General features: G+C 38.2%; 8 protein-coding genes and 1 pseudogene across 9 annotated transcripts; 4 read left to right on the top strand and 5 right to left on the bottom strand. All coding sequences in view use genetic code 12, as the record gives it.

The window, feature by feature from the left end:
* Window positions 1-996: 996 nt before the first annotated feature.
* Window positions 997-2703, top strand: CANMA_001106 (uncharacterized protein; the record flags this gene model as incomplete). Its single annotated transcript, XM_051813040.1, has 1 exon — window positions 997-2703. The coding sequence occupies one exon, from the start codon at window positions 997-999 to the stop codon at window positions 2701-2703; it is 1707 nt and encodes a 568-aa protein (XP_051673242.1).
* Window positions 2704-3086: 383 nt separating this feature from the next.
* Window positions 3087-4475, top strand: TIF3 (Tif3p; the record flags this gene model as incomplete). Its single annotated transcript, XM_051813039.1, has 1 exon — window positions 3087-4475. The coding sequence occupies one exon, from the start codon at window positions 3087-3089 to the stop codon at window positions 4473-4475; it is 1389 nt and encodes a 462-aa protein (XP_051673241.1).
* A 334-nt stretch (window positions 4476-4809) lies between these two features.
* On the top strand, window positions 4810-5380 carry MED19 (Med19p; the record flags this gene model as incomplete). Its single annotated transcript, XM_051813038.1, has 2 exons — window positions 4810-4819; window positions 4941-5380. 2 exons carry the CDS (start codon window positions 4810-4812, stop codon window positions 5378-5380), a joined length of 450 nt encoding a protein of 149 aa, XP_051673240.1.
* Window positions 5381-5509: 129 nt separating this feature from the next.
* Window positions 5510-13066, bottom strand: FMP27 (Fmp27p; the record flags this gene model as incomplete). Its single annotated transcript, XM_051813037.1, has 1 exon — window positions 5510-13066. One exon carries the CDS (start codon window positions 13064-13066, stop codon window positions 5510-5512), a length of 7557 nt encoding a protein of 2518 aa, XP_051673239.1.
* An 812-nt stretch (window positions 13067-13878) lies between these two features.
* On the top strand, window positions 13879-15298 carry RPL32 (60S ribosomal eL32 domain-containing protein; the record flags this gene model as incomplete). The annotated part of the gene is made up of 2 exons (XM_051813036.1): window positions 13879-13930; window positions 14904-15298. The coding sequence occupies 2 exons, from the start codon at window positions 13879-13881 to the stop codon at window positions 15296-15298; spliced, it is 447 nt and encodes a 148-aa protein (XP_051673238.1).
* A 237-nt stretch (window positions 15299-15535) lies between these two features.
* Window positions 15536-18133, bottom strand: PTK2 (protein kinase; the record flags this gene model as incomplete). Its single annotated transcript, XM_051813035.1, has 1 exon — window positions 15536-18133. One exon carries the CDS (start codon window positions 18131-18133, stop codon window positions 15536-15538), a length of 2598 nt encoding a protein of 865 aa, XP_051673237.1.
* Window positions 18134-20616: 2483 nt separating this feature from the next.
* Window positions 20617-21501, bottom strand: SUR7 (Sur7p; the record flags this gene model as incomplete). The annotated part of the gene is made up of 1 exon (XM_051813034.1): window positions 20617-21501. One exon carries the CDS (start codon window positions 21499-21501, stop codon window positions 20617-20619), a length of 885 nt encoding a protein of 294 aa, XP_051673236.1.
* A 2172-nt stretch (window positions 21502-23673) lies between these two features.
* On the bottom strand, window positions 23674-25140 carry ATG15 (triglyceride lipase; the record flags this gene model as incomplete). Its single annotated transcript, XM_051813031.1, has 1 exon — window positions 23674-25140. One exon carries the CDS (start codon window positions 25138-25140, stop codon window positions 23674-23676), a length of 1467 nt encoding a protein of 488 aa, XP_051673235.1.
* A 736-nt stretch (window positions 25141-25876) lies between these two features.
* CANMA_001098 lies at window positions 25877-26308 on the bottom strand (annotated as a pseudogene). The gene has a single exon. A coding segment is annotated over exon 1 (432 nt).

Here is a 26308-nt window from a genome sequence, read left to right as displayed (position 1 = left end):
GATTTTGTAACTGGGCGAGTGCATCCTTCGTATTAAAGAGTGATTTTGACCAAGTTTTATATGTTCATACATTTTGATACATGTACTAGCAAGGCATTACAGACCAAGAAACAACTTGATTTCTTGGAATGCAACCTCGGTTGCTTCTAACGAAATAGTGCTTCACTGGTATCACTAAACCCTTTTTCTTGAATTGATGTCACCGCCCCGGGGAGCAGTGACTTATTATTTTTTTATAACATATTAAGTCCCATCTTAAATAATGATTACTGCTGATTCTCCTTTTATGGCCATCCAATTTTGCCTTGGCGTAATAGGCATCAAAATTAAGAAAAGACTCTTCTTGGGAAATATAATATTATTTATTTAATCAATTTTTGTCAGATATAATAATCTGTAAAACATACCTTTCGGAGTTTTGATTATTACCCCTAACTATAGCTATTTGTTAAAAGTGAAGAATTAAAAAACAAAAAATAGGAGAAGGTGAAAGATACTACTACTACACTGGTGTAACATTTTCACCATTTAAGGGTTTTTATTGAAGAGAGAGAGAGAGTGTGTGTGTGTATTGAACTTTTATTGAAAAAGGGAAATTATGGTAATAATCATTTCATTTCATTTCATTTTTTCATTTTGTAAATTGAAAAGTCATTTGATTCTTTTATATTAAAAGAGATATTCCCACACATACATACACACATATAGTAGAAGGTATCACCAACATCATTATCCTTTGAACAAAAATCAAAATCACAAAGAACCTGCTTTTACTGTGATCACGACAGATTTTATTGTCTTTTTTTTTCGAATATAATATATGTATATACACATATTAAAAGATAAAAGATAAAACAGAAAAAAAAAGGAACTACCACATTTTCCGGTCTCCTTATGAAACTGCACCCGAACTGAGGAGAACTATTCACTACTACCACAGAGGGCTTCAACCATCTTATAATCTTGTCGTCCAGTGATCTTTAGTAGCACGCAATTATGGACAGTCACAACTCACAAATCACTACGGCGCCAATCAGGTCGTTTGCTGTGCAAACAGCCACCGAATCCTCAACGCCAAACACAGCCGCCAGTACCACCTCTGACGATTCCGATGTTTCTGATGCCCTCTCCTTTATTGGAAGCACACCATCAACGGTTTTATTTTTTATTGCGTTGGCGGTTGGTGTCTTTATTGCATTGGTGTTTGTGTTTTTCACAATCAGGTACTTTATTCGATCCAAGTATGGTATTGCTGTGTCCCCATTGGGTAGAAGAACCCCTTATACGCCATCAACATTTGGTAACACTGGAGCGATCAATAATTATGCCTTGACTCATGTGTTCACTCCAGAGGAGATCCAAGAACAGCTAAGCTATATGCGGGATCATAATCATATCAGAGCTAATATTATCCAAGAAACATTGTCCTTCCGAGAAGGGCGTGTGCAACGAGAAAGAAGACGACAGGGTAGACGAAGAAGACGCAGAAGAAGATTTAGCAAAATGAAGAAACTAACATCAGTTGAGGTGGAGAAATTGTTTCCCCAAAAGTCATATTACGATTGGTTGAATGGAGGTAAGGAAAGAGATGTTGAAAAGAGAGATGGAATGCTTAAAGAAGAGCCAGGCGAGCATGGGATTGTTGAGGTTGTGCAAGATGCTGATGACAGCGGGTCGTATAACACTTTATACACGGCGCATGAACATCACGGGATCGATTTGGGTAACGATATAGAGTTGAAGCGGATGGATGAGGCTGTGACGCGAGTAGAAACAGATCAAGATATAACCGATGAGGAGCCTAAAGTTGGTGGTAGTCCCTCGTCTCATATCGAAGCTGTTGAGCTGTCGCTGGAGAAGCGGACGGAAGCAGAAACACAAAGTCTACATTTTGATTCTGGCTCTTGTGCAATCTGTTTGGAGGTACTTGAAGATGAAGACATTGTGCGTGGATTGATCTGTGGACATGTTTTCCATGCTATTTGTCTCGATCCGTGGTTAACAAAGAGACGTGCTTGTTGCCCAATGTGCAAGCGTGATTATTTATTCAAGAGAGACTACCAGCAGGACAACGAGGCTAGTAATGAGGGATCGAGTGAACATAATCATGCAGACTCGATTGAAAACACCAACAATAATACTGAATCGCCAAATGATAATAGCGATGGAGGTGAAGTTGATGACGACCTTGAAAGCATTGATATTGATGAAATCCAACGTGATCCTGCGCTTCAAGCATTCATTCAAGACTTGATTCCAATGTCGGAGAGGGCACGATTAGTCTTGAATGATCCTCAATATGCCGAGATAAATCTTGAAGAAAGGGCTAAAGCAATTTCCAAGAAGAAATACGGCAGGTTCTTCAAGATACTTGTGTGGAAGTTGTTGGGTATAAATAAACTGGATTTATTTTACTGGGCGGTTTTAACTTTGGCTAGTGAACACCGACGGGCTCAACAGTTGCGAGAGCTACAAGAATCGGGTGCAGCAAATGTTGGCCATACGAATGATCCCGAATCAAGCAGAAATGGTAGTGAGAGTGGAGATGATAACGAAGCTGCAAATAGCGCGACAAATCAACCCGACGAACGCCTAGGCACCAATAATAACCAAAATAGTTCCCCAAACCGTGCTTATGCTGGACATACAGAGGTTGATTTTGCTGATGTATCTAGAAGAGAGGTAGTTGATAACCGAGTCTAAGGGTTTAATATCGTCCAGCTTAGTTTATAGTTTAATTTGAATAATCATTTGTACCTTTCTAACGTATTCCTTTGTCGCGGAAATTGATTTATTGAAAGTGCACCAAACAAAGGAAAAGGAAAAGGAAAAGGAAAAAAAATTGATCTCAAAAACGAAAGGACGAAAATTTTTCAAAAACCCATCATCTTAGTATCAAAGCACAACAGAACCTTTCTTGGTTTAGGATTTTGCCCCCAGTAAAAAAAGTACATTACAACGCACTTTGCAGGACATCATTTTTTGAATTTACTATTTCATTCACAGTCTCTGCATATATCTTTACACAATTTACACAATTTACACTTTATTCGACATAAGAACGACAAGAACACGTTAATTTTACAATGGGACCAAAAAAGAATGTCAAAATGGACTTGGGTTCATTTTTAGCCGACGATGCTTATGGAGGAACTTCATGGGCTGACGAGGAAGTCGATTTGAACTCTATTGGATTGTCTTTGGATAAATCCACCACTGAGGCTCCAATCGGAGGCAGACCGGCATTTTCTGGTCTTGGTGGCGGTGAAAGCGGCGGTTTCCAAGAACAAAGAAGAGAGAGAAAGGAGTATCCAATTCCTGATAAGCCACCATATGTTGCTCGTGTGTCTAACTTGCCATGGGAAGTTACTGAAGAAGTAATTGTGAGACATTTTGAGGATAGAATGCAAGCACAAGATATCATTACTGATGTTAAGTTACCTGTTGATAGAGACAATGGAAGATTAAAAGGTTATGCTTTTATTACATTCACCGAAAGAGGTATTCTTGAAGAGTCCTTGCAGTTAACTTTGAGTGAGTTTCAAGGAAGGAAAATTTTTGTCAATGTGGCTGCCCCACCAAGAGCTGATGAAGGTGATTGGAGATCAGGCAGGTCTGGTCCATTGGGAGGTGGAAGAGAGCCTGAAGTTGAATTAGATTGGGGTTCAGCAAGAAGGGCACAAGCTGATTTGCCAAGGAGGGAGAGATCAAACAGAGGTCCAAGGGAAGATAGACCATCTGGTCCAGATTTGGACTGGGGTGCTGCTAGATCAGAGTCTAGTGGTTTGCCACCAAGAGAAAGGTCACATAGAGGTCCAAGAGAACACAAGCCAAGAGATGAACCTGATTTGGACTGGGGAGCTGCCAGAACGGAAGCAGGCAAATTACCACCAAGAGAAAGGTCTCACAGAGCTCCAAGAGAACATACACCAAGAGACGAACCAGAATTGGATTGGGGAGCTGCCAGAAGCACTCATGCTGAGTTGCCTCCAAGACAAAAGTCATCAAGAACATCAAGCCACGGTGAAGGACAAGAACATGGAAGTTTTAACCGTACGCCAAGAAGACAAGAACCAGATTTGGATTGGGGAGCCGCCAGATCAACTGCTGGTACATTGCCTCCAAGGGAAAGGTCACATAGATCAGGATCCAATAGAAAGACATCAGAATCCGATTTTGATTGGAAGAGAGGACAACCATTGCAACAGCGTACCAAATCAACATCACATGGAAATAAGAACAAAGACGACAAGAAAGAAGAAGATAAGCCTCAAGGACCTCAAAAATCTCAATTCAGTGTATTATCTGTAGATGATGGAGATGACGATGATAACGAAGAAGAACAACAACAACCTGAAGCTAAGCAAGAAAGTGGATCGGACGATGTTAGCAAGTTGGCAAGTGCGACCGCTAACTTGTCAGTGTCTGAAAAGAACAGTAGCAATGAAGATTGGGAAGTAGTTGGTAAAAAGTAAACTAGAACAAGGCATTACATACAAAACATACACAGAGACATACACAAAACACATACTAACTTAATTCATTTCGATTAATCTGCGGTGAAGATGGGGTTTTTGGAATATATTTGGGGACCACACTGGTTCAAAGTTTATATATAATATATACTATATATCTATTTTGTATTAATAATGACAATATAATTATAGAAATCAAATGATTGATATACTTTTGTTGTTAACTAAGCACAACTAAATGCAACTTTAAGCAAAAAAAAATTTACCGAAAGGGGTCACAAAATAGCTACATACTTTATACCAGTTTCACTATCTACACAGTCGGGTTCATTCAATGTCAGACAGTATACAGGACAAATACTATCTAATAGACACAACCAGTAAGTTGGTCCCCATCTTGCAGTGTGTGAACCACTCTGCTTGATTCTTTTTCCAGCTTTTTACTAACACTTTGCTATTATTTAGAAAAATACCAACCATCCAAACCAACACCACTACAAAACCTCCTTCATTTATACAACTTAGAACCAGTAGCCCAGCTGCTATCACGAACTAACACCGATGGCTCCAAGAACGTGAAATTGAGAAAATCCTACAAGGCCCATATCCAGGATTTGCCCGGTAAACATCAAATTCCTGAGCCGAAAACGATACCCATGGGATTAATGGATCCACAGATTAGTCAACATCCCGATATAATAAATGAGTTTGATGCAGAGTTGTTGAAACGGGCATTGAAATTTGATCGGACGCCGATTAATGGAATTCCCGGGTTTGATGCTGCTGATTTGGCTATTGGTGATCAACAAACTTTGATGAGGGGTGATGATCGGGATGATGAACGGAATAAGAAGCGGAAAAAGAAGCATCAAAATGGTGGTGAGGTAAAGAAACAGCATATTTAGGGGAGGTAAAATAGAATCAGATAGAGAGAGAAGGAGGACAAGAGTACAATAGGGGCTTGATCACAGGTTTGTATATTTACACTTTAATAAATTAAATCAATTTTGTATGAATTAAACAATTAACTTTGTCTATTCTTTGCTTTTAACAATGGTCAATTCACGGATTGGAATAAACTTGTTGTACGTCTTCACCGATTTTAACCGCTCATGATTCATCATATCCAGCGACGTATCATTTGAGCTCAACTTGTTGGCCAATAATCGACCAGTATGACTCCAAAGACTCTTCAAAACCAACTTCTTGACGATTTCCGTCAAATCGATAAATGAAAGAATCCGATTTTTGATTATTAATTCAGGTAAATCAACTTTAAAATCATGAACATTTAATAATCTTTTGTATCCCTTGTTTAATTTGATTGTGATTCGCAATGTAATGGCTTTAACCGTGAGGGAAATAATTGAGAAATATTGTTTCGACCTTTCAATCATTTTATCAACTTGCTCAGCATCTTCTTCAGCGTCATCACTACCACCACCACTACCTTTGCTACTAGGAGGACGCTTTCCTGAAAGGCGAGTCAAACTCCGTTTGTTCATTTTAGAGCTAGTCATGCTTCGTTCTTGTAGTTGCTTATCAAGTTTGGCACTCTTGTTTGCTCCTTCAGTCTCTTCTACCAAGCCATATTGATCTTGATCAAAAGGATCTTCAATTTCTTTCTCCTTGGCTTCTGTATTATTGACCAATTCAATCACTTTGCTTTCTTTAATGTCAGCCGAATCAGTTTGGAAAATAAAGTTCATAAGTTTCTCACCAGTTATTTCATCAACTTTGATGTTCAACGGTAAAGAGTTTACTTGTAAATTTTCGACAATCTTTATTCCACCAACTGATCTATTCATTGTCCATTGTAAATCAATCAATTTTTCAGATTGATTTTGACCAATGTCAAAGGGGCCAATAAAATCGGGATACCTAGCATTCTTGATGAGGTTGAATCCTTGCAACATTTGAATTTGGATTTGGTTCAAGTTGGATCCACTTTCTAGTTCCTTTCTCTTGTAGACTCCATTGGCAAGGGCAACATCCACAATGGGTGTTCGATCATCCTCAAGAATATGCAAAATAATCTCATCAGCTTTTATCAACCAAGATATCTGCGGGTAGTTTGATGTATCGCTGAAAAAATCACCTGTAAGCAATGTTCTCAACAAGAGATAAATTTCACTAGCAATATCTCCCGTCTCTAAATTCAATTGTAGATAATTATTCAAATCCTCATTGGTCATGTGGCCCTTTCTGAAACTATAGTTTGCATTCAACAACTTAAGAATACGGTAATACAGTTGCAAACCTTTTAATTTATCGGCAACATCGGCTAGGTTGTCAAAGTCGATTGAAAATTTCATCTTTTCAATCTTTTCAGCTATGGCTTTACTCATCGGTTCACTGTAAAACAAAAGACTGATGATTATCACATATAAGGAAAAGTATTGCGATGATGTCGAGGTCATAACAACCGAAGGCATATCAATACGCAATCTCTTTGGTGCTTCCAAACTTGAAGTTGGCTTGTGATCTTCTGCTTCTGTAACCGAAGTGTCATCTTTAGGTTTTGATAATTTGCTGCTCATTATCTCGGTATCGTAAAACAAAACCATGACCGACAAGTTTTGTATAAGAAGTTGGTTTTCACCGGCCCATTTACCATTTTGAGTAATTTCTGATCCTAGCCATGGTGGCCAGTTAGCTTCGGCACCATAAGGATTGGCAGTAATGATCATTCGATCACTACCCAAGACATCCTTTTTGTTCAAAACAAAAACACTGGCATCTTGTAGTACAATCCCAAATCTTTTCTCCAAGACTTCCGCATTGGCTGTTTCTTTAGAATTCAACACCGACACATATTTGCCCCTAATGGTAGGCGTTGATACAATGACAACTGAGTCAGGAGACTCATCACTTTGAAGTTGAATCTGAGGTGACACTATTTCAATTAAATAATCCTCGGATAATGACTCGTTACCCTTTAACTCTCTCAAAATTTTGGTGAAATTAACAAGTCTGTCGTTTGAAGTCAAATCCTCTGATCTCGATTTGACTCTTAATTCGTCCTCGCCATGACCGACAAATTGATCGTCGGTTTCAGCTGACGATGCAAGAGAATCCGTATCAGATCCAGGACCATTCTCTTCAATAAACTTTTCAAGAGTTGCAATTGATTCATGCGACAAGTATTTCTTCATCGCTGCCTTTAATTGGACAAAATGGATGTATCTCATGACATTGTCACGGCAGGTCCTATTCCATTTCAATAACATACTCAGCCACGTGAATTTGTTATGAAAGTGCTCCTCCCTTTCGAGGGATACAATCGAGGTTTGTCTTTGATAAGAGGATACACCTCTCTTTGCCTGATCAAGCATACGCTTCACAAATGCAAGTCGTTCCTCCAACTCCCCAACGGAAGCACCTTTGTTGCGTACCTTTGTAATCTGTTGATTGAGCGCTTTTAATCTATTCTCCAACAAGCCAACTCTCAGATCAGATTCATTGTTGGCGTGAATACGACAATTGTGTATGTCCTCATTACCAAACTGGTCGTCATCTTGATTTTTATCGGCATCATTTTCGGTATCCCTTTCATAGGAAAACCTTTGGGAGAACATAAGGGGGTGGATTTCAACTTTTCTTGGACTACACTTTAACGAAGGTAAAAACGCTTCTTCATAATCCTGAATGTCAAACCAGATCTTGTCACCTCCATAAATGTTGTACTCGGAATTTTTATCATTATAGTCTTTCTTTGTTTCCTGGTACAAGTTTTGCGAAAAGCTGGAATGCACAGCCCGCAAATCAATATTTGAAAGAGTCACTTCTCCAACATTGAAATTCATCTTCATGACTTTTGTCCGTTTAGAAAGCTCCTCGTGATACAAAGTCACAGGCTGTTTACGCTGGTGCAAATCAACAGAAAATTCATCAACTTTTGCTCTCAATCCAATGCATTCAATCCTATCATCATCAACGTCAATAACCTCATCTCGGTACATGTGTGCAATGAACAACGATTTCAAAAAGAAGGAAAACTTGTTTGTGAATAAGTGCTCAGAAAACTTGACGGATTTCTTGGTTTCGCCAAACAATGGACCCCTTCTAATCGGCAACATCATATTACTAGAAAACAACTTCCACCATGCAAAAAATTGGTTAAAGGCTCCTGGGCTTAGATGGATAGTGTTGTAACTGGTGTCTCTGTCAGCTACTAAGGATATCGCCATATGAACATACTCACTTCTGAAACCAGCATATGAGTCATGTCCGTCTTCGCAATACTTTGGATTTATTAGATGGACGTCGTAATGTGGTTTGAAATCTTCAACTCTTTTACCATCAGCCTTTCGTTGTAACAAGAACCCAACATGAAACTCGATACCTCCACTTAAGCTTATAACATTTTTGCCAAATACCTTGTTTAGCAAATTGAAATCTGGTTTTGTAGCAGAATCTTCAAGATAATAGCCAAAGCAAGTGGTTATAAAATGAGGCGAGTCCGGTAGATAGACTGAATCAATACTACTTCTAGTCCAGGCTAGTAACGGCGTTGCCAAGTAGTTGGGAATATACCATGATACTTTATCCGAAGTGATGTCAAAAAAGTTTCTTGAATCATCATCCTTGTTAATCTTCCAAACCACATTCTTTCTAAACGAAAGAACAAATCCACCAGAAGTCGACAACAATTCGTAGGGGTCTCTTGATCCTTTGAATCCAACCTCCAAGCTTTTCCTAGTTTTGATAACACAGCTTCCATGAAGAACATACTTGAGCTTATCCCAAAATCCCAATTTTTGCGACGGGTCAACCGGAGGCTTTGAAAATTGATCAAAATTCAACATAAATTGTTGGATTCCAAAGTTGTATGAAGTACCCCAAACAATCCTGGTGGGGTAGTCGGAGTTGAAATCACAAGCCATTTTGGTATACATCTTTACTGACGAAAGCGTTTTCTCAACTGTCAACAAGTCATACCGATTAGCGTCATCCTTGTTGCGAGCAATTAAAGGAACATGTAATTGTCTAATTTCCTCCTTGTCAGTGACAAATTTTTCACTAATAACCAAATCACCTCTAAGCAATAAGCTTGCATTGGCGGTATTTTTATTTCTTGGGGAATACAAAATGGGAAGAGGGTAGTCACGTAATTGCATCCTCATTTCGGCCAATTTCAAATCCAAATACATGGGAACCATCACGGAATACTTTGTATCCTTTGGAACACCTTGACCAACGTCGTGGATAAAATCGGAAATATGCTCAAGACCAAAATCAGGTTTTGATAGGTTTAAATTAAATCCTTCCATTCCAATTGTTAAGAGAGGGGCATCATATGGGTATGCCACCACATTTTTGTTATAGTCTGGATGAAACCGGCACTCATTACCAAATAGATAATCCTTATGCGCCACAATCTCCTCTCTTAACTGTTGCTGATAGATTTTGACTTTTCTCATCCAAGATTCTGATATAGTTGTGTTTAATTTCTCCAACCTTGAGAAATAGTCTTTATCATCGCCAAGCTGGGCTTCTTTAGCTTCAAATAGGGAAAACAATTCCAATCTCTTTCTTTGCTCAGTTTTACCCAATTGGAAAATCATATTCAATTCCGTTTCAAAAGGATCATCTTCCATAGTAAACTTCAAATGGTTGGACTTTATACTCAAGTTGGGCAATGAAATAGGCTTCATTTCGTGAGGGTGAACAACATTTGCACCTTCCTTGGCATCATCAGCCTTGAGCAAAGTTACAAGATGTTTTGAAAGTTTTGCTGTGAGAGACAAATTATCAAACAACTCGTAAACAATGAATTTATGTGGTTGGATTAACCTAATTGCGTCTGTATGCACATCAATGTTCAAATCACGGACTGACTTTGGAATCTCAAGAGCTAAACTTAAAGAATCGAGGCAAAGCAAGCGGCACCATTTACCCTTCACACTAGGAGAGTCTGCAAGACATCTTATAAAGAACAATGTCAATTTAATCACCTTGTTGGCCAATTCAACATGTGTATCTGATAATTGTACCTTGATATTGTATGCATCAGCAATTTGTAAGACTATATCCAGTGTTTGCAAGGTGAAGCTTGCTTGAACAAAATCAAGCACCAGTTTATTCGAAGCTTGATCCTGAGGGGCTACCACTGTTGGATCTTCAAATTTGTCTAAATCTTTCCTTAATTTTAGCTTCATCATCTTGAGTGGGCTAACTATAAATTCTCGAACCAAGTATATTGAACCAATCAAGGTGAACAACTTATACCTGTTGTAGAATACTTGCAATTTGTCTACATTCTGCAGAATTATCAACTGATTATGTCCCTGATAATCACTTACAGAATCAACGGTCAAATCGATTGTTGGAATCTCAACAAGTGGTTCAGCATTGGAATTTTTGGTGCTGCTGTCATCAGGCATGATGATTTGAAACTTCTCAAGACTACTACTTGCAGACCAGTACTCAGAATCTTGAACAAATGAAGTGAGAGTGTCCAGAGAGGAGGAGGATGAGTCATTTGCTCTTTTATCATCCATCCTTTGCGCTCCGTGATTTGCAACTCCAGCTTTGAAGGTATCGAATCTAATATTGACTTTCCTCAACTCGTGACTTTCATCTGTATCATATTGTAAGTCGGTAGTGTCCGATTTAAACAAATCTTGCTTTGGGATCAAAACCGATCGTGATCCAATAAATATATCCCAATCAGTAGCTCTCACTTCAGCTTCAGCAAGCCAGGAGGGTAAATGTCTGAAGATCTTGTCTTTGGTACTTGTTGGTTCAGCTTTTTTAAAGCTTGAGGTTTTTCGAACCTCTTTTCGCAACGTTGTCTTTAAGTAATTGAGCTCGTCATTCAACTGTTTGTTTAATGCTCCAATTTCAAGATCAGTTTCTGCCAATTTTGTCACATCCAGGAGAAGCCAATGAACACCTTTAAAAATTTCAAGACTAGTCAATTGTACCGATAATCCATGCAACTCAAGAATTGAGGCAACTGTCAAATTCTTGAAAATATCGATCTTCATATTGACAAGTCTGAGACCGAAAATCTCCTTCTGCACTGGATCCAAAGAAGATGCACTTGCACTAGTGTTTTCTTTTGCAAGATATTTGATACTGGGATACAAAACCTCTAAATTAGAAGCATAGTCGCGGGTCAGAGTGGTGGATAGATTGAAATTCATCAACGAGCAGGAAAAATCCAACAATTGAGTATTATCGCCATCATCAAAGTTTCGTAGGATAAAACGTGGCTGCTCAACAACAAATTTGATATCCAATTTGGGGTAATATTCGTTTACATATCTCCAGAGCTTGGCCTTGAGTGATTCCTGTTTACCATGCTCCTCCTCCTCCTCCTCCTCATTTTGCTGAACTTTAGTTAAGCTATCTTCTTTACAGTTGTTTGTTTTCTTGAGCAATTTTCGCACTGTTAGCCACTTTTTGAACAACACCATATTGTACAAAATTGCACTCAATTGGCGTGAGTCAACATCAAAAATAGGTGAACTGGCCGAAGAAAAGACCTCCATTACACAATTTTTGAATCCTTTGGCTTGAACAACTTGACTCAAAAGATTAGTTTTGTGAGTAAATGAGTAGTTTGGCATGCTCAATATTTCATCAGTTTCTTTACCATAAGCCCCACTGATTAAATTGACTCGCTTAACAAAAAATAATCGGAAAAGTTGAATTGAAAGGGTGGAATGGAATGGGATATCCTGTTTGGGGTTGAATAAAACTTCAAATCCGGCCGCATCTCCATACAATCGTGAAATGTTGAACGATACTGATTTTGTCAACAATTCCAAAGATGTCTTTGGTTTGATTTCACTATAATATTCAGCGATTTGTACATTGTTTTGAATAGTCACAAATGGAATTTCTGAAATTTTCGAGTTTTCAATATGTACAGTGACATCTGAAAGTAACTTGTGTATAATTTGGAATATCTTTTCCAATTTTTCTTGCCTGGCTTGGGCATTAGAGTCTTCATGTTTGTGTTCCGATTTGTTTCCACGAGCGAAATACTTATTCTGTTTTGCTTGTTTCAACTCGTCGTGTAGTATGTAATATTTGATGGTATTAAACACCAGAATATTACTCTCCGAAACATTGATCTTTCCAATGAATCCACCAATGATTCCACTCTTGTAATCAATCAGAAACTTAAACTCCACTCTGAAACTTCCCAACTTGAATGGTGTCAATACATCATCTTTTGTCTTGATTTCATGAAATACATTACTGACAAGTAGGCTGGTTCTGAACTTGAGACGATCCTCATGTCTTAAGCTATCTCGTGACTTGGCATTGTACTTGAGGTAATCTATGGTGGTTTTGTAGTCCAATGCAGAATATATGGTTGTGTTTCGCATTTCAATATCTAGACTTGGCAAACGCCGTATAATGAATCGTACTAATCGCTTGAGGGGGTAATTCTTTGGATAAACGCAAATATCATTATCTAGTGAATTTATGTTGTCCTCACTTGAAGTTGACAAGTTCTTCTTTTGTCTCTTCGATTGAGCTTTAGGATATAATTTCAACTCAAGTTCATCAATTATTGTCATCTTGGTGTTACCCCACAACCTAAATCTTAGAGATCGTATCCTGACCCGCATCCTTTTGGATTTAAATGTGACACCATTGAAGGATATACCATTGTTGATTGATATGGAACTGAGGTGAAACCCAGTGATGTAGTAGATGATGTACCAAGAAACGATCCATATTAAAAAAATGCAGAATAGGTAGTACAATATTCCATTGCTGTTGACAGATCTGAGATCGATCATAACTTTGCTAAAGATATGGATTACGAACTGGTTTATTCAAACGAATGGGGTGAGGTGAAGTGAGCTTTCACTATTGTGGGTTTCTTGATTATCTAGTTGTTTTTCAGGTTTGGGTTGCTAAATATCGGTGTAGTTAAAGTCCTGTGACCTTCTTGAAGGAACTATCCTTTTGCTCAACTTAATGGTATTATTAGCAAGTTATTCAGGTTCAGCACAAGTTTGGAAAAATGAAAAAGGGTCTATCGAGTAATAAGCTATAAGACCATTATGTGTGTGTATGGGAGGTTATGAAGGTCTATTACTCGGTTATAAATTTTGTTACTTGCTTTATTCTTCGCATTTGGTAAACATCAAAACAATAAACACACAATAAACAATAACACTCATTACAGATTTGAAAACAATACAATAGTTGTCTTTAGCCATGCAGCGCAGCGCAAGAGCTACAGCTATCTAAAAAATACGACATTTATTCAACTCGGGGGATATGCTACTACCACTACAACAACAACTACAACAACTACAACTAAGGAAGATTACCCTTATCTGTTCTCATTCCTGTAAATCAACTGTAGCAACTATTTAACTTTGAGCTAGAATATGCAACTTACGAATCCTCTTTGTATCCGCACCACTAAATGCATATCCAATTAAGTTTAATTTTACGATTGCTATGTACGTGCTGTGGGGGTAAGGAAGCGGTGCAATTTGTACAATCTATTACACGATGTAGAACCCACTTGCTAAAGTCTAGCGTTTGTCACGAGATGCATTGAGAGATTAAAGTTATGTGCACTGCTCTTGGCTGCTACCGATTCAGATCGCTTAATGCTGTTGCCAAGCATGGTACTTTCTTCGCAAAATACACAACTATGCTTGGATTCCTAATTAGGAAGTTTGCCTCAATGTTGAACCGCCGTAGCAAACAAAAGAAAAAAACAAATTTGCTTTGGTAGCACTATTCAATTAGGGCTGTAGACCTTACTCATTAGAAAATAGATTACTATCTCGCTACCAATTATGTATGCGCTACCCTTCACCTTCTATGCAGTGCAAACAGAGATGATATTGTAGGTACACTCACGCACTCACTGCACGCACTCTCTCTCTCACTGAAAAATTTTCTAAGTGATTAAACCAAAGCAAAAAGAATCCTTTACAAAGTCCTTTCTTGTTTTAGCAACAACGACAAATTAATTAAAGAGTATGTTTTAGCAATAATGAACTAGTTGTCTGGGATGTGCAAGAGGTAGAGAAAGAGAGAAAGAGAGAGAAAGAGAGATACAGTATCCGAACTGTATCGTTATGTCTGGATGGAAAGTGTGAGATGAAGTTTCAAGAGGATACTCGAAGACGATTTCATATTGAGAAAGTGAAGAATGCATAGCAAAGGGTGTTTCAGAATTGATTAAACGAGGATGTTTCATTAACTGGAATCAAAGGATTAGTTTTTTGAAGAGAATAGACATCATCCAGTTTTACATCATCCTTTAAACGAACATGTCAATGATAATCAAGGTTACGACAAGTTGGAGAGCCGAATAATGCTTTACATGCACACTTATCCACTTCCATAAACACCTCTTTTTCCTTCTGTCAGACAACATCACATCATGGCCCCTATCCCATTCTTACAAACATTAAATACTAACTTTGCATCTAGTGGCTACCTCAGTTCCACACCCAAAAATTGTCAAGAAATACACCAAGAGATTCAAGAGACATCATTCCGACAGATACCACAGAGTCGCCGAAAACTGGAGAAAGCAAAAGGGTATCGACTCATGTGTCCGTAGAAGATTCAGAGGTACCATTCCTCAACCAAACATTGGTTATGGATCCAACAAAAAGACCAAATACATGACTCCATCAGGACACAAGGTGTTTGTTGTCAAGAACTTGAAGGATTTGGATGTTTTGGTTATGCACACCAAGACTTATGCTGCTGAAATTGCTCATAACGTTTCGGCTAAGAATAGAGTTGATATTGTTTCTAAAGCCAAGAAGATTGGTGTTAAGGTCACTAATCCAAAGGGTAGAGTTTCTTTGGAAGCTTAATTGTGATTTACGATTAGCTTTGTTGAAAAGGTTTTTACGAAGGAGAGAGAAAAGAGCAATAACGCTTTATTGTGTATATTACTAATAAAGATATTTTTCACGTCTTAGAACAAATTGTAGAACAGATTTGTTGGTACATCTCTAATTAAAAAGGACACTAAACAGAACCCGATTCATCACGTCTATTAATATATATAGATATATATACAAAGTACAAAAATAACTTCTCAATGCCTCTCACCTCCTACCCACACTAGCGGCATTACTCACTTCATTATGATGGTGTCTCTTTATCTTATACCCTAAATCGCATGTTCCATCAGCTTCCAATTTCAAGTTACTTGCATTGCGTAAAATAGCATGTCCGTGGTGCTGTTTTATATCAGAAAGGGAGTGACAACTGACATTATCATCGTCGCTAATTGCAGAATTGGATGTGTTTGATGTGTCATGTCTGTTTGGTGGTAATTTGAAGTTTGATGGTTCATTGTGAAAGGCGGGTGTATCATCATGATTCAAAGAAGATGGAGAACCTTCCCTTTCATTGCCATTTTCTGGTGATGCGTCTGGATTCTGTTGTTGTTGTTCCTGTTGTTGCTGCTTCTGTTGCTCCTGCTTCTGTTGCTCCTGCTTCTGTTGCTCCTGCTGCTGTTGCTCAAGTTGGTCTTGTTTTTTAGCTGCGTCAGTCTCCGGTTCATGCTCAATGTCACTTTCTTCCAAAGCCGGTAGATTGCCATTGGTCAATGAATGCTCTGAAGTAAATGACGGTTGTGATTGTTGCTGTGGAGACGAAGTCGAAGGTGACGATTGTTGTTGTGGGTGTTGCTGTTGCTGCTGTTGTTGTGGGCCGGGTGATGGTTGGTCAAAATCAAGCATTGATCTAGTACGTGGCAAAACATTCTCATTTGAATGAAGAGAAGCGTTGCTTGACGACACATTTTTTTTACCATTGTTGATTCTATCCGACACATCATTCAAATCCAACATACTTCGGAATGATCCACTTAGATTGTTTTCATCATGACTTGTATATCCATCTCCATTGACATTTCCATTAACGTTATTATGTCTAACAAAGGTTCCTTTTCTTGATGGTGCTTGTGAATTATAGCCAGATGATGCTCCTGAACCAGGGTTTTCTCCTGTTCCTGGCAACACAAATGGATTCACCTCTTGATCAGGGTCTTCATAAATACACATTTCAACCCCTTGGAACCAAGGATCTTCAAACAACAACTCCAAATCATATCTGGTATCAACTGATGGATCACACAACTTCCAAGCAACTCTTGATGCACCTGTATTTTCAAATTTAGCCGCCATTTTAAATTCAACTCCAGGCCCCTTATTAAACCCTTTGTTATGTTTGAAATTTTGATGGTCGCTACAAAACCTCTTGTGGTTGAATGCATAGTCCCTATAGGCATGATCCAAGGGAGTTGCCTGTTGGAATGGAACACCACCGTAAACAAGACAAAACAAAAGCATTCCCAATGCCCAATGATCCGATTTAAACATATTATAGGCAAAGTTCTTGGCTTCTGCTGTAGATTTGTCTTTCAAAAGCATAACTTCAGGTGGCGAATATGGTGGAGACCCAACATAGGATGTAGACAATCTAACAGAACTATTGAAATCACCTGGAGTTTCATGCTGGTAAGTACTAACTCCAAAATCACACAATTTGGCAAGACCATTGCTATCAAGTAACACATTTTCCGGTTTTAAATCACGATGAGCAACATCACATTCATGAATGAATTTCAACCCATACGCGATTTGTTTAAACAAACAGAATTTCTCATTCAACGGCGTCTTTTTCCATCCAGGTCGAACAATGAGGGAAAACAAATCACCACCATTGCAAAATTCCATAACAACACCCCAGCCACGAGTCAAATTTGCTTGGCTTTGGATACGTAGTATTGCCAAGACATCAGCCACATGTCTCGATTTGGAACATTTCTTTTGTATAATGTATTCCTTCAGTACTCGTTGATAAAACTCTTCATCGGTTTCCTTGCTCAACATGGTAAACTTTTTTAATGCAAACAATTGACGTTTGTTGTGACGAGAATTGATTATACGAACATCTGAAGAGCCACCATCACCTAATTTCTTGTTACTAACATCAATTTCAAAGTCTTCCAATAAATTTACGTGTGGTTGTTGTAAATCTGGGGGAAGATAATCATTGGGATTAGCTACTGGGTTAGCCACAGTCCTTTCACCATCATGGTTGCCAGAAAGATAGAAACTAGTGTTTCTTTTTGGCTCTTGTGATGGCGTCTTGATCATTCCGTACGGATTGTAGACAATTTTTTCATGATTTTCATGCACGGGGGACTGATTAGGCAAGTTATGAGCTGATGGCACCCTACTACTTCTAATTTGTTGTGTGGCCTTATTCCTAGTGTCAATCTGCTGCAAGTGAGCTAAAGTTTCTGCTTTAGTCAATCTCTTATTGGGAGTAGCTGCTGAAGCATGTTGTGGTTTTGGATGTTGCAATTCAGAAGTGGCTCTATCCCTCCCACTTGTGCTTGAGTTTAAAGGATTGGTGTTTCTGCGTCTTAAAGAAAGCATCGAAGACGTTCTCTTGGGTCCATCGCCAATGGCTGGCGAGGCTGCTGTTGATGCGGGAAGGGCGTGTTTGCCATGCGGAGACGTATTTCTCGATGAAGCTGGTGTGCTTGACTCATCTTTATCTTTGTGGTGATGGAACAACTTTGATATTTTGGAATGAGATGCATTGGGGTCAGAAGATGAAGCGTTTGAACTAGCAGGAGACAACTCCTTCTTAAACATGTGTCTTAATCCACCGTGATGTTCCTTCATCTTCGTTTCTTCCTAGGGGGTGTGGGAATAAGGATGAAAGTGGAGTGATAAGTGGGTAAATGTGTTGTGTAGTAATAAAACTACTCTTTGGTATTGTTCTTTTGACTTGTTAAAGTAAAGATGTTGGCAGTAATAGTGGTGCTTTTGTATAGATCTCTTTGTTTGTTTGTTTGTTTGTTTGTTTCTTTCTTTCTTTCTTAGTTTCTTTGGTTGCTGTTGTATATAGATTGGGGTAATTTTTGCCAAATTTGTCGCAATTTATTTGAATGAAAGAAGAAGATTAAAATAAATAAATTGGTTGGCCGCATTATTTTAAACTCAAGAAATGAAATTTAATGGTCAGTTTCTTCCTACTCTAAATTCTTTTCTATAAAGTTGAAACTACACACATACACCATACACATAGACTGCTTATTCTAACTTTTAAATATAGAGAGAGGTGTATCTATCGAACCTCACTACTTTGAGTCAGAGAGGTGGAGATGGATATGAGTGTTAAGTGCGTGGGTGTGTTCTGTTGTTGGTTTCTTTTTGTTGTGTATGGGGGGGTGTGCATACAGAGACACACACGTTTCTCTCCCAACTTCAAACAAACTAAAAACTAAAATTTAATTTCTTTTTGGAATTCATTCTCTCCTCCACTTCAATAATCAATAGCAACACAAACAAAATAACCATTTTATCATCTACTCCGAAAGATTACACCAATAATCATATGTGTCTGTATATATGTATGTTCTACTAAGAGTAGTTCACTTAGCAAGAAGTAACACTCTCACACATACCTTTCCAAGTGTTTTCCGTAAGTGTAAGTGAAAAGAGGTGGTGTAATTAGTTCTCTAGAAATTTAAACCTAATACATTTCTTTCGGAGTTATTTATTCCACACACAGAAATATATAAAGTTTGAACCAAAAAGGACTATAAAATAGAAATTGTTATGCAAAGACAAAAAATACACCCCACCCCCCATGACCGTTATTCTACTAGTGGGTATCCAAACAATGACCAACGGGTATTTAGCACTGCCTCTGTGGCAGAATAGGCATAAGTATTGATTATAAATCCGGTCATTTGTGCCGCTTATTGTCCATCGGACGATTGTTTTACTTTTTTCTCTAACCTAAGAGCCGACAATGCTTGCTTGCTTACTTACATACAACGGACATATCATGCACCTTTTCTCCGATCGAGTCATTTTCACTTTCTTTTGCTTTATTGCTATGGCCATCTGCATTCGTCAAATTAAAAATATACACGGTGATAAACGGAGACCAAGCCAATGTTTTTCTCTTGTTTTTATATTAAAAGCTCATAAAAAGAAACACGCACCTACGTAAGTATTTTAAATCACTGTTCTCATCATTTTCATGTTTTCTTTTTTAGTAAAGACCCTTTTGCTAAATTTGTATTCCACATTTCATGGAATTTTCTATATTTGTGGAAAATTTTTATCGTTTCATATAAACTGTCTACTTTTGAGTGTTGAGTATTGTGTGTTGTGTCGCATTTGGAAATTAAGATTATTTTTTACTTTGACGTCATTGACGGGGTAAGAACTAAGCTTTTCTCTCTCCCTCCCACACACACACACACACACACATTCAATACAACATTTCTTCAACCACTCAGTAGATACCGTACACACTTTGGTGATATCTTCTTCTTCTTCTTCTTCTTCTTCTTGGTTATTATAATAATGTAACATCAATTACCCCCTTTTTTTTCGGTAATTTTGTGCGGCAAATTGTAACAACTTTCAAATTTGCCATGTCTTCTTGGCTTGGCAAGAAACGTTTATCTTTGTTTCTTTTTCATTTCGTATCTCACTACTCCGAGAAAAGACCACTAGTGGAGAGGGGAAGTGGACGTGAGGGGTTACTTAACGGATGGAACGTTCTATCTCGATAGTCTTGATGAATTGAGGGTATAACGGTAACTCCTATTCTGGAACTTCATAATGTTGTCACTGCAAATAATCTTGTCTGAACGGCAGTATGGAAAGCATGTATTACAGTAACAAATTCCATCAAAATATAACTCTAGACCCTTGTAAATATCTCTAGACAGACAACTATTGTTTCACAGCCAGAAACAACCACGACTCAGGGAGTAGCTAAAAAGAAGAAGAGTAAATAATAACGTTATATATAAATATATGTATATATATATATATATATATATATTAAAAAGAAGAAAGGGAAGTTCTAATTTATGTAATTTTGCACTTTTAGTAGTAGATTAAAACCAAACGGGGTTTCAAAGTTAGTACAATCAGGGAGTGTGGGTGGTATAAAACAACGTAAAATGAAGGAAACAAAACAAATCGAAAAAGTTCTTGGTGTATTTTAAAATGGGAACAAATGGTCTAAATTCCAAGATGTAAAAGTTCCACAATGGAATCTATCTTGCATGAGGTTCTATATTAAAAGAAACTCATGAGATTATGAGATACAATCATCTCTACCTCATCATTATTATTAATTATACTGATTCGTCCTCAACTGTTTTTTGATTTCTCTTTATTTTGAAAAATCTGATTCCACCACTACCTGCACCAGCACCACCACCTACACCACCATTGTCATTAACATCTTCATCCCTACCACCAGCTCTAGTAAACGAAGAGTCGTCACGATTAGCAGCAACACCCTTTGGATATTCGTCTTGCTGTTGTTGTCTAGCATCATATGCTACTTCCTTACCCTGTCTCTGTTGATTGACTCTATCCATGTGTTTTTTATAACTGTTGCTGATATTAGCAGCAAATGTCAATACCCAACAAATGAATAAACATACAAATGCCGCCCACATGACACCCATTGACTTGGCACCAACTTTAGCGTGTCTATCATCACTGGAAAATGCGTTTTTGGCCAATACAGTAACGGCAGTTTGGAATGAGGCAAATGCTGCCATGAAAAACAATGCAACAGTGACTAAAAACATGATAACTTTATCAATAATGGTGAAACAGAAACCCAAAATGTCAATAATAAAAGCCAAGCCAGCGAATCCCAATGCAATTAAACAAAAGGCAAAAGCAAACCTACTCAAATAGTAATAAGTTGACTGATTATTCAAAAAATCTTGAGGCACATTGGTTGTCGTTTCGAAATTGTCCTCGGGCGAAATTGGGTATGCTGGTCCCAATTTACAATTGGAATAATCATTTTTATCACAGACTCCCCAAAACGTCCATGCGGATGTGTTGGCTGGTGAATTGGGGATGCTGGAAGTGTCGGCCTCTAACCAATAGAATTTGTTCAAGGGGAAATGTTTTGATGACCCGGCCAATACGGTGAAGATTAATAAAAGACAGGCACCAGCTAGGAAAAATAAGTTGAAGAATGTAGCGATTACTCTCATTGTTGGGAGGATGTGTCGTGGTATGTGAGTTAAGAAGAAGAAGAAGAAGAAGAAGAGATAAGTATATGTGTGTGATATTTTTTTACAAATTGGAGATGCAATTGAGGCAGAAAAGTCATGATGTTTTTTTAATAAAAGAAAAAACAACAAACGTAAACTACGACTTACAAAACTACATAATAATAAAATTGCTTCTTTCTTTGTCTTCTATTTGTCCCAATATAGAACTAAAATTGAAATTGACTTTGTTGTTGTTAGTTCATAACAAAGAGAATAATAACTATAAATTTCAGAATTGTTGGTATACATATTTTCTTAGTCTTGTTTTGTGTATTTGTTTACAGTTTAATTTTGTAAATGTTTATTATTTTCGTTGGTAAAAATAGCCGCTCTATGTCTCGAGACCAAATATATACTCCATATTGAGTAAAAGCATATGTTGTTGTTGGTATTAGTAGCTATATCTGGTTGATGCCCATCTAAAGAGGCATGTTGGAGCTCTTCGGCAACTTGTCATTGCTTTTAGACTCGAGTAAATACAATACAATACCCAAACACTTGTTGAAATTTCATATGTATAATACAGCTCGGTTAAATAGCGTGTCCATTTGTCCAAAAAAAGAGAAACAGAATCACAAACGAGTGGGTTTGTGTAGTTTGTACGGATGTATTACACAAACCAAAGGATTTATATTACCCTGTTGTTCTATTCACCTCCCGTTTTGGTAACAATTGTAAACAAACCCACAAAATTCATTTTCTATTGTCTATTGTCTTTTGTATTTTTAGACGGGAGGTTGTTCTTTTTATTGTTTGTGTTACTGGTCTCTGTCTATTTTGGCGAACGGCTTATGTGTATTATGTGTTGGGATTCGAATGAAAGTAAAAATTTCAGAGTGGCCTGGTGACATAATTAATTGAGTGTAAATACGTCACTCATGTCAGTCAAGCCATATTCTGTTGTGTATTTGCTACTGCCATATTGTTTTTGCTTTTCTCCGGTATAAACTTTCTTTTTTTCATCGGCTTTTTTATTGGTCTAAATCAAGCTTTTTGCACATGTATATAACTCAACTTGACTAAGCAGTTATTTTGCCATCATATTCGAAAGAAGATACAGTTCTAATTGATAGATCCTATTGATATAGTTAAAAGATTTTCTGCCCCAGACTCTCAATGTAGTTAAATGACAGACAATTTGAGCTTTTTGTATCAATACTAAGCTAAAAAGACAAAAAATAAAAAAGTTGCTATAACTTGAAAGTCAACAACAAAGCTTTATTAATTTCCCCATTGCAGTTACGTCTCCGTTAAGAGCCTCTTCAATGGTTAATACATCAACTTTGCAACGTGTAACGCTTTCTGCCAGAGGGTGTAAATAAACCAACGCTACCATGTTCTTATAGTCGTGGGCTTGGGCTGAAAAAGAAAGACTTGAAGAAAAACAAACAAAATGAAAAACAACTTTTATAAGTTACAAAAGATTTCTTTTCTTTCACTCTTTGTTTTCATCGGCAGTTCAACAGTGACGCAGCCTTTAAGATCTTTAGAAACGGTTAAATTAGCATTTGTCGAAGGCTAATCATATGTCTTAGTGGGGGAAGTCTTGATAAAGAGGAGAGCTTCCATCAGATATTCCCTATTTTTTGGCCAAGTGCCTGTATAGTGAAATCAATTGGAGGCAGAGGTACTTAATGAAGCATCTTGTTGAGTATACTAAATACTACTACTCTAATGATCCTTGAAAATAAACTGATATAGTTGATTCTCTGTATTGTTTCAGGGCCGATCTCCTTCGCAAAAAACTCTAACTTTATACTACCCTTTGTTGCAAAAAAGCATTCTTCCAGCTTCGATGTTGCCGCCTCAAAATTGAAAACTAAAGCTGTATATAGGTCAGCCTTTGTCTCACTTAGCCCAGTTCCTCATCTATCTAAGAGTTGAGGTATTTTCATTGCAGGTGATTATCGTCTGTTGTCATGTGGCAATGATTATCGTTCTCAAAGATCTCCCTTGGCAAAATTAGCTGATTGTCTTAAAGCGTCCTTGAGTAGACTGTATCCTACTTGATATATTGTGCGCATGAGAGTACAATCCCGATACACCTACACCCAATTGGCTCCCAGTTTCCAACTAAACTGTCCCTCAAACACGCCTCTTTTCAATATGCAACTATACAAACCTCCAGTTGAAACAATCACGACAAGGCGCCTGCTCTACACATTTGGCTGTCTCGTTATACGTCAATATGATCTCATCAATGACTGTGTGAATTCTATGGTTCAACAAGTTAACTCGCCATCCTTTATCAGTCACAACATCGTAAACACACTGATATCCGGTATGGCATGCAGTCTCCATAGCATAACCCGCCAAGCTACAGCTGCTGGATGCTCCATTGCACACCCCCATGTAGATAGGATCGGCGGTATTGCCGATGTGCCAAATGTGTTCTAAATGCTTAGGGAGCCCCGGCGGAGATGGTAAATGCAAGCGCTTCAGAGCTAGCATCTCTCCAGGAGCTTCAACTGCTACTGCTGGTAGGCCGTATGTGCGACCTAGCAAACTAGCCAATGCTCCTCCAAGTGAATGGCCCGTGACCCATATATCAGTAGTCTCAGGTGGATACAATTTGGTGACATTTTTATAAATGTCCAATGCTGCCTCGTAGTATCTGTCTTTTCTGCGCAATTCCTTCTCCAAACAATCCTGATTGCATGTATAAGTCTTTTCATAGCAGTCACACACAGTTGTCCACAAATACCCAACTCTTGCACAGCAGCAAGAGAATAGCAAATTGTCATTGGTTTTGTCGTGCCCTTGAGTTTCATCGCTGCCACCCCCAGGCAACCCTGCACCTGATGTCCCCTTTATGCCAATTACCACTGTCTTGTTGTCATCACTTACAAACACATGTCCTCGTAAGCCATCATAGTCCCATCCAAAGTTGACTTCGTGGTTGTCTTGGTCTGGATCCCATCCTCCAACATCTATCCAGTCAGACTTTTTCTTTTCGTCGTCATTTTTGGGGAAACGAACATAGGCATTGGAAGCGATAGTGGCCAAGGACACCACGGTATCACGGTCAGTGATATTTGGCACCAGGACATCGTCATCAACCCATTCTAGATTAATCCGATCGAGAATTTTTGCATCACCATTGATGGACCGGGCGTATTCTAGGTATGAATCTATAAACCCTGGCGTATTTCGTTCTTTAAGCCTGCGGGCTTTGTTTTGTTGTTGCTTAAAGGGCAACTTTATTTCAAATGGGTTTTTCCCATGGTGCACCTTTGGCCAATCTGACTCCTCATCCAGTTCAATCTGTAGATTTTCATTTAAAGAAGTGAAATATGCTTCATACTTGGCGAGGTACTCGGGAGTAACATCTAGACGTTTGTGCACCATATACTTTTCACTGCCGACACCATGATGGAATATATGCTTCAACTGTAATGTGTCTGCACTGTAATTGTCATATATGCTAGGAGGTAGTACTATGGATGCTGTGTAGTACGTAGACAGAAGTCTTAGCCATGCTAATGATGCTAAAAATGTTGATAGTAGCCCCCACCAAAAATATCTCATAGGGGGCAACTTCTGTAGGTTTCTATCTTGTCTATTTTTCTCTCCTGGCATGTGTGGCCATTTAAAGTTTACTGGAAGATGTGATTTTTTATATGTTATTTTCTGGGGGGCACTTCGCTAGATTTCACGAAACTTGATCTTAGTGATTGAATTGATTCCCCTCGTCATACATTTTCGGGTTTACCCAAAAAAAAAGAAAATGAGCTCGCGCACTTTATTCCGAATGTCTTTTTCGTAGTTAAAATCAGCATTAAACCTAGCGGGTAGGGGAACGCAAAATAAATTGAACTTCAATCCCGCCACGACATAGGCCAATTGCTTAAGATAAGCACATTTCAAATTCCGGTAGTCCCGGAGGACAATGAAGTCGCTGAAAATGAATTCAAGCTAGACCAATCAATTGATAAAGGTAGTTGATATTTTACAAAATGGATTTGACGATGTTGGAAAGTGCAAGGCAGTAGTATTACACAATATGGCAGATACTCAAGCAATTGCTCGCCGGGTGGTAAATTAGTTGTGTGGCAGCAGAATTTAACCTAGTTTCTTTCTCTTGGACGATGGTTTATCGTGGTAAGTAGCTGAACATTGTGGGTTAATTGAGGCGATACAAACTCTTTCTGTATCGTTTTTATTGCAAAAATGATAGAATGGTAGATCATCAAAGAGTTATAAAGATGTATGTAGCATTAGAAACTATACGAAGAAAACTGTAGTCAAAGAATTGAACCCGCTGATAGTAATGCCAGTGTGATTAAGCTTTAAATACCTTCTGGAAACTGCTCCTTCAATTTCCCCAGCCACAATCCTTCCCAGTACCAAGAACAACCATTTGAACATTACGATTTGCTGGTTCAATATCAACATCAACATCAACAGCAACATCAACAGCAACAGCAACATCAACAGCAGCGATCCACCCGAACCATTGCTTGGCTTGAACTATTTAAACGCATTCCATCCATCGAGCACCGACAATTTGTGCTGCATCATTGCCATTGTCTGTTCCCAAACAAAGTAGATGGTTCATCAACTCGACAAAAGACTCGTGCTATCGAGATTTCGCGAATGTCTAGTTACCAAAAGAACACCTTGAAATATTAAAACGTGTGTTGGTGCTCAGATTTGATAAAAAACCGTAAATAGTTATAGTACACGCACCTCTTGTCTCCGCCACCAAGGCATCAATTCAAAGAGCACCTCCATAGAACATTGGTCA

Source organism: Candida margitis (assembly GCF_024628925.1).
Source record: "Candida margitis strain CBS 14175 chromosome Unknown scaffold35, whole genome shotgun sequence".
Classification (NCBI taxonomy): Eukaryota; Fungi; Ascomycota; class Pichiomycetes; order Serinales; family Debaryomycetaceae; genus Lodderomyces; species Lodderomyces margitis.
The sequence above is the reverse complement of the archived record's forward strand: the minus strand, read 5'-3'. Positions and strand labels throughout refer to the sequence as shown.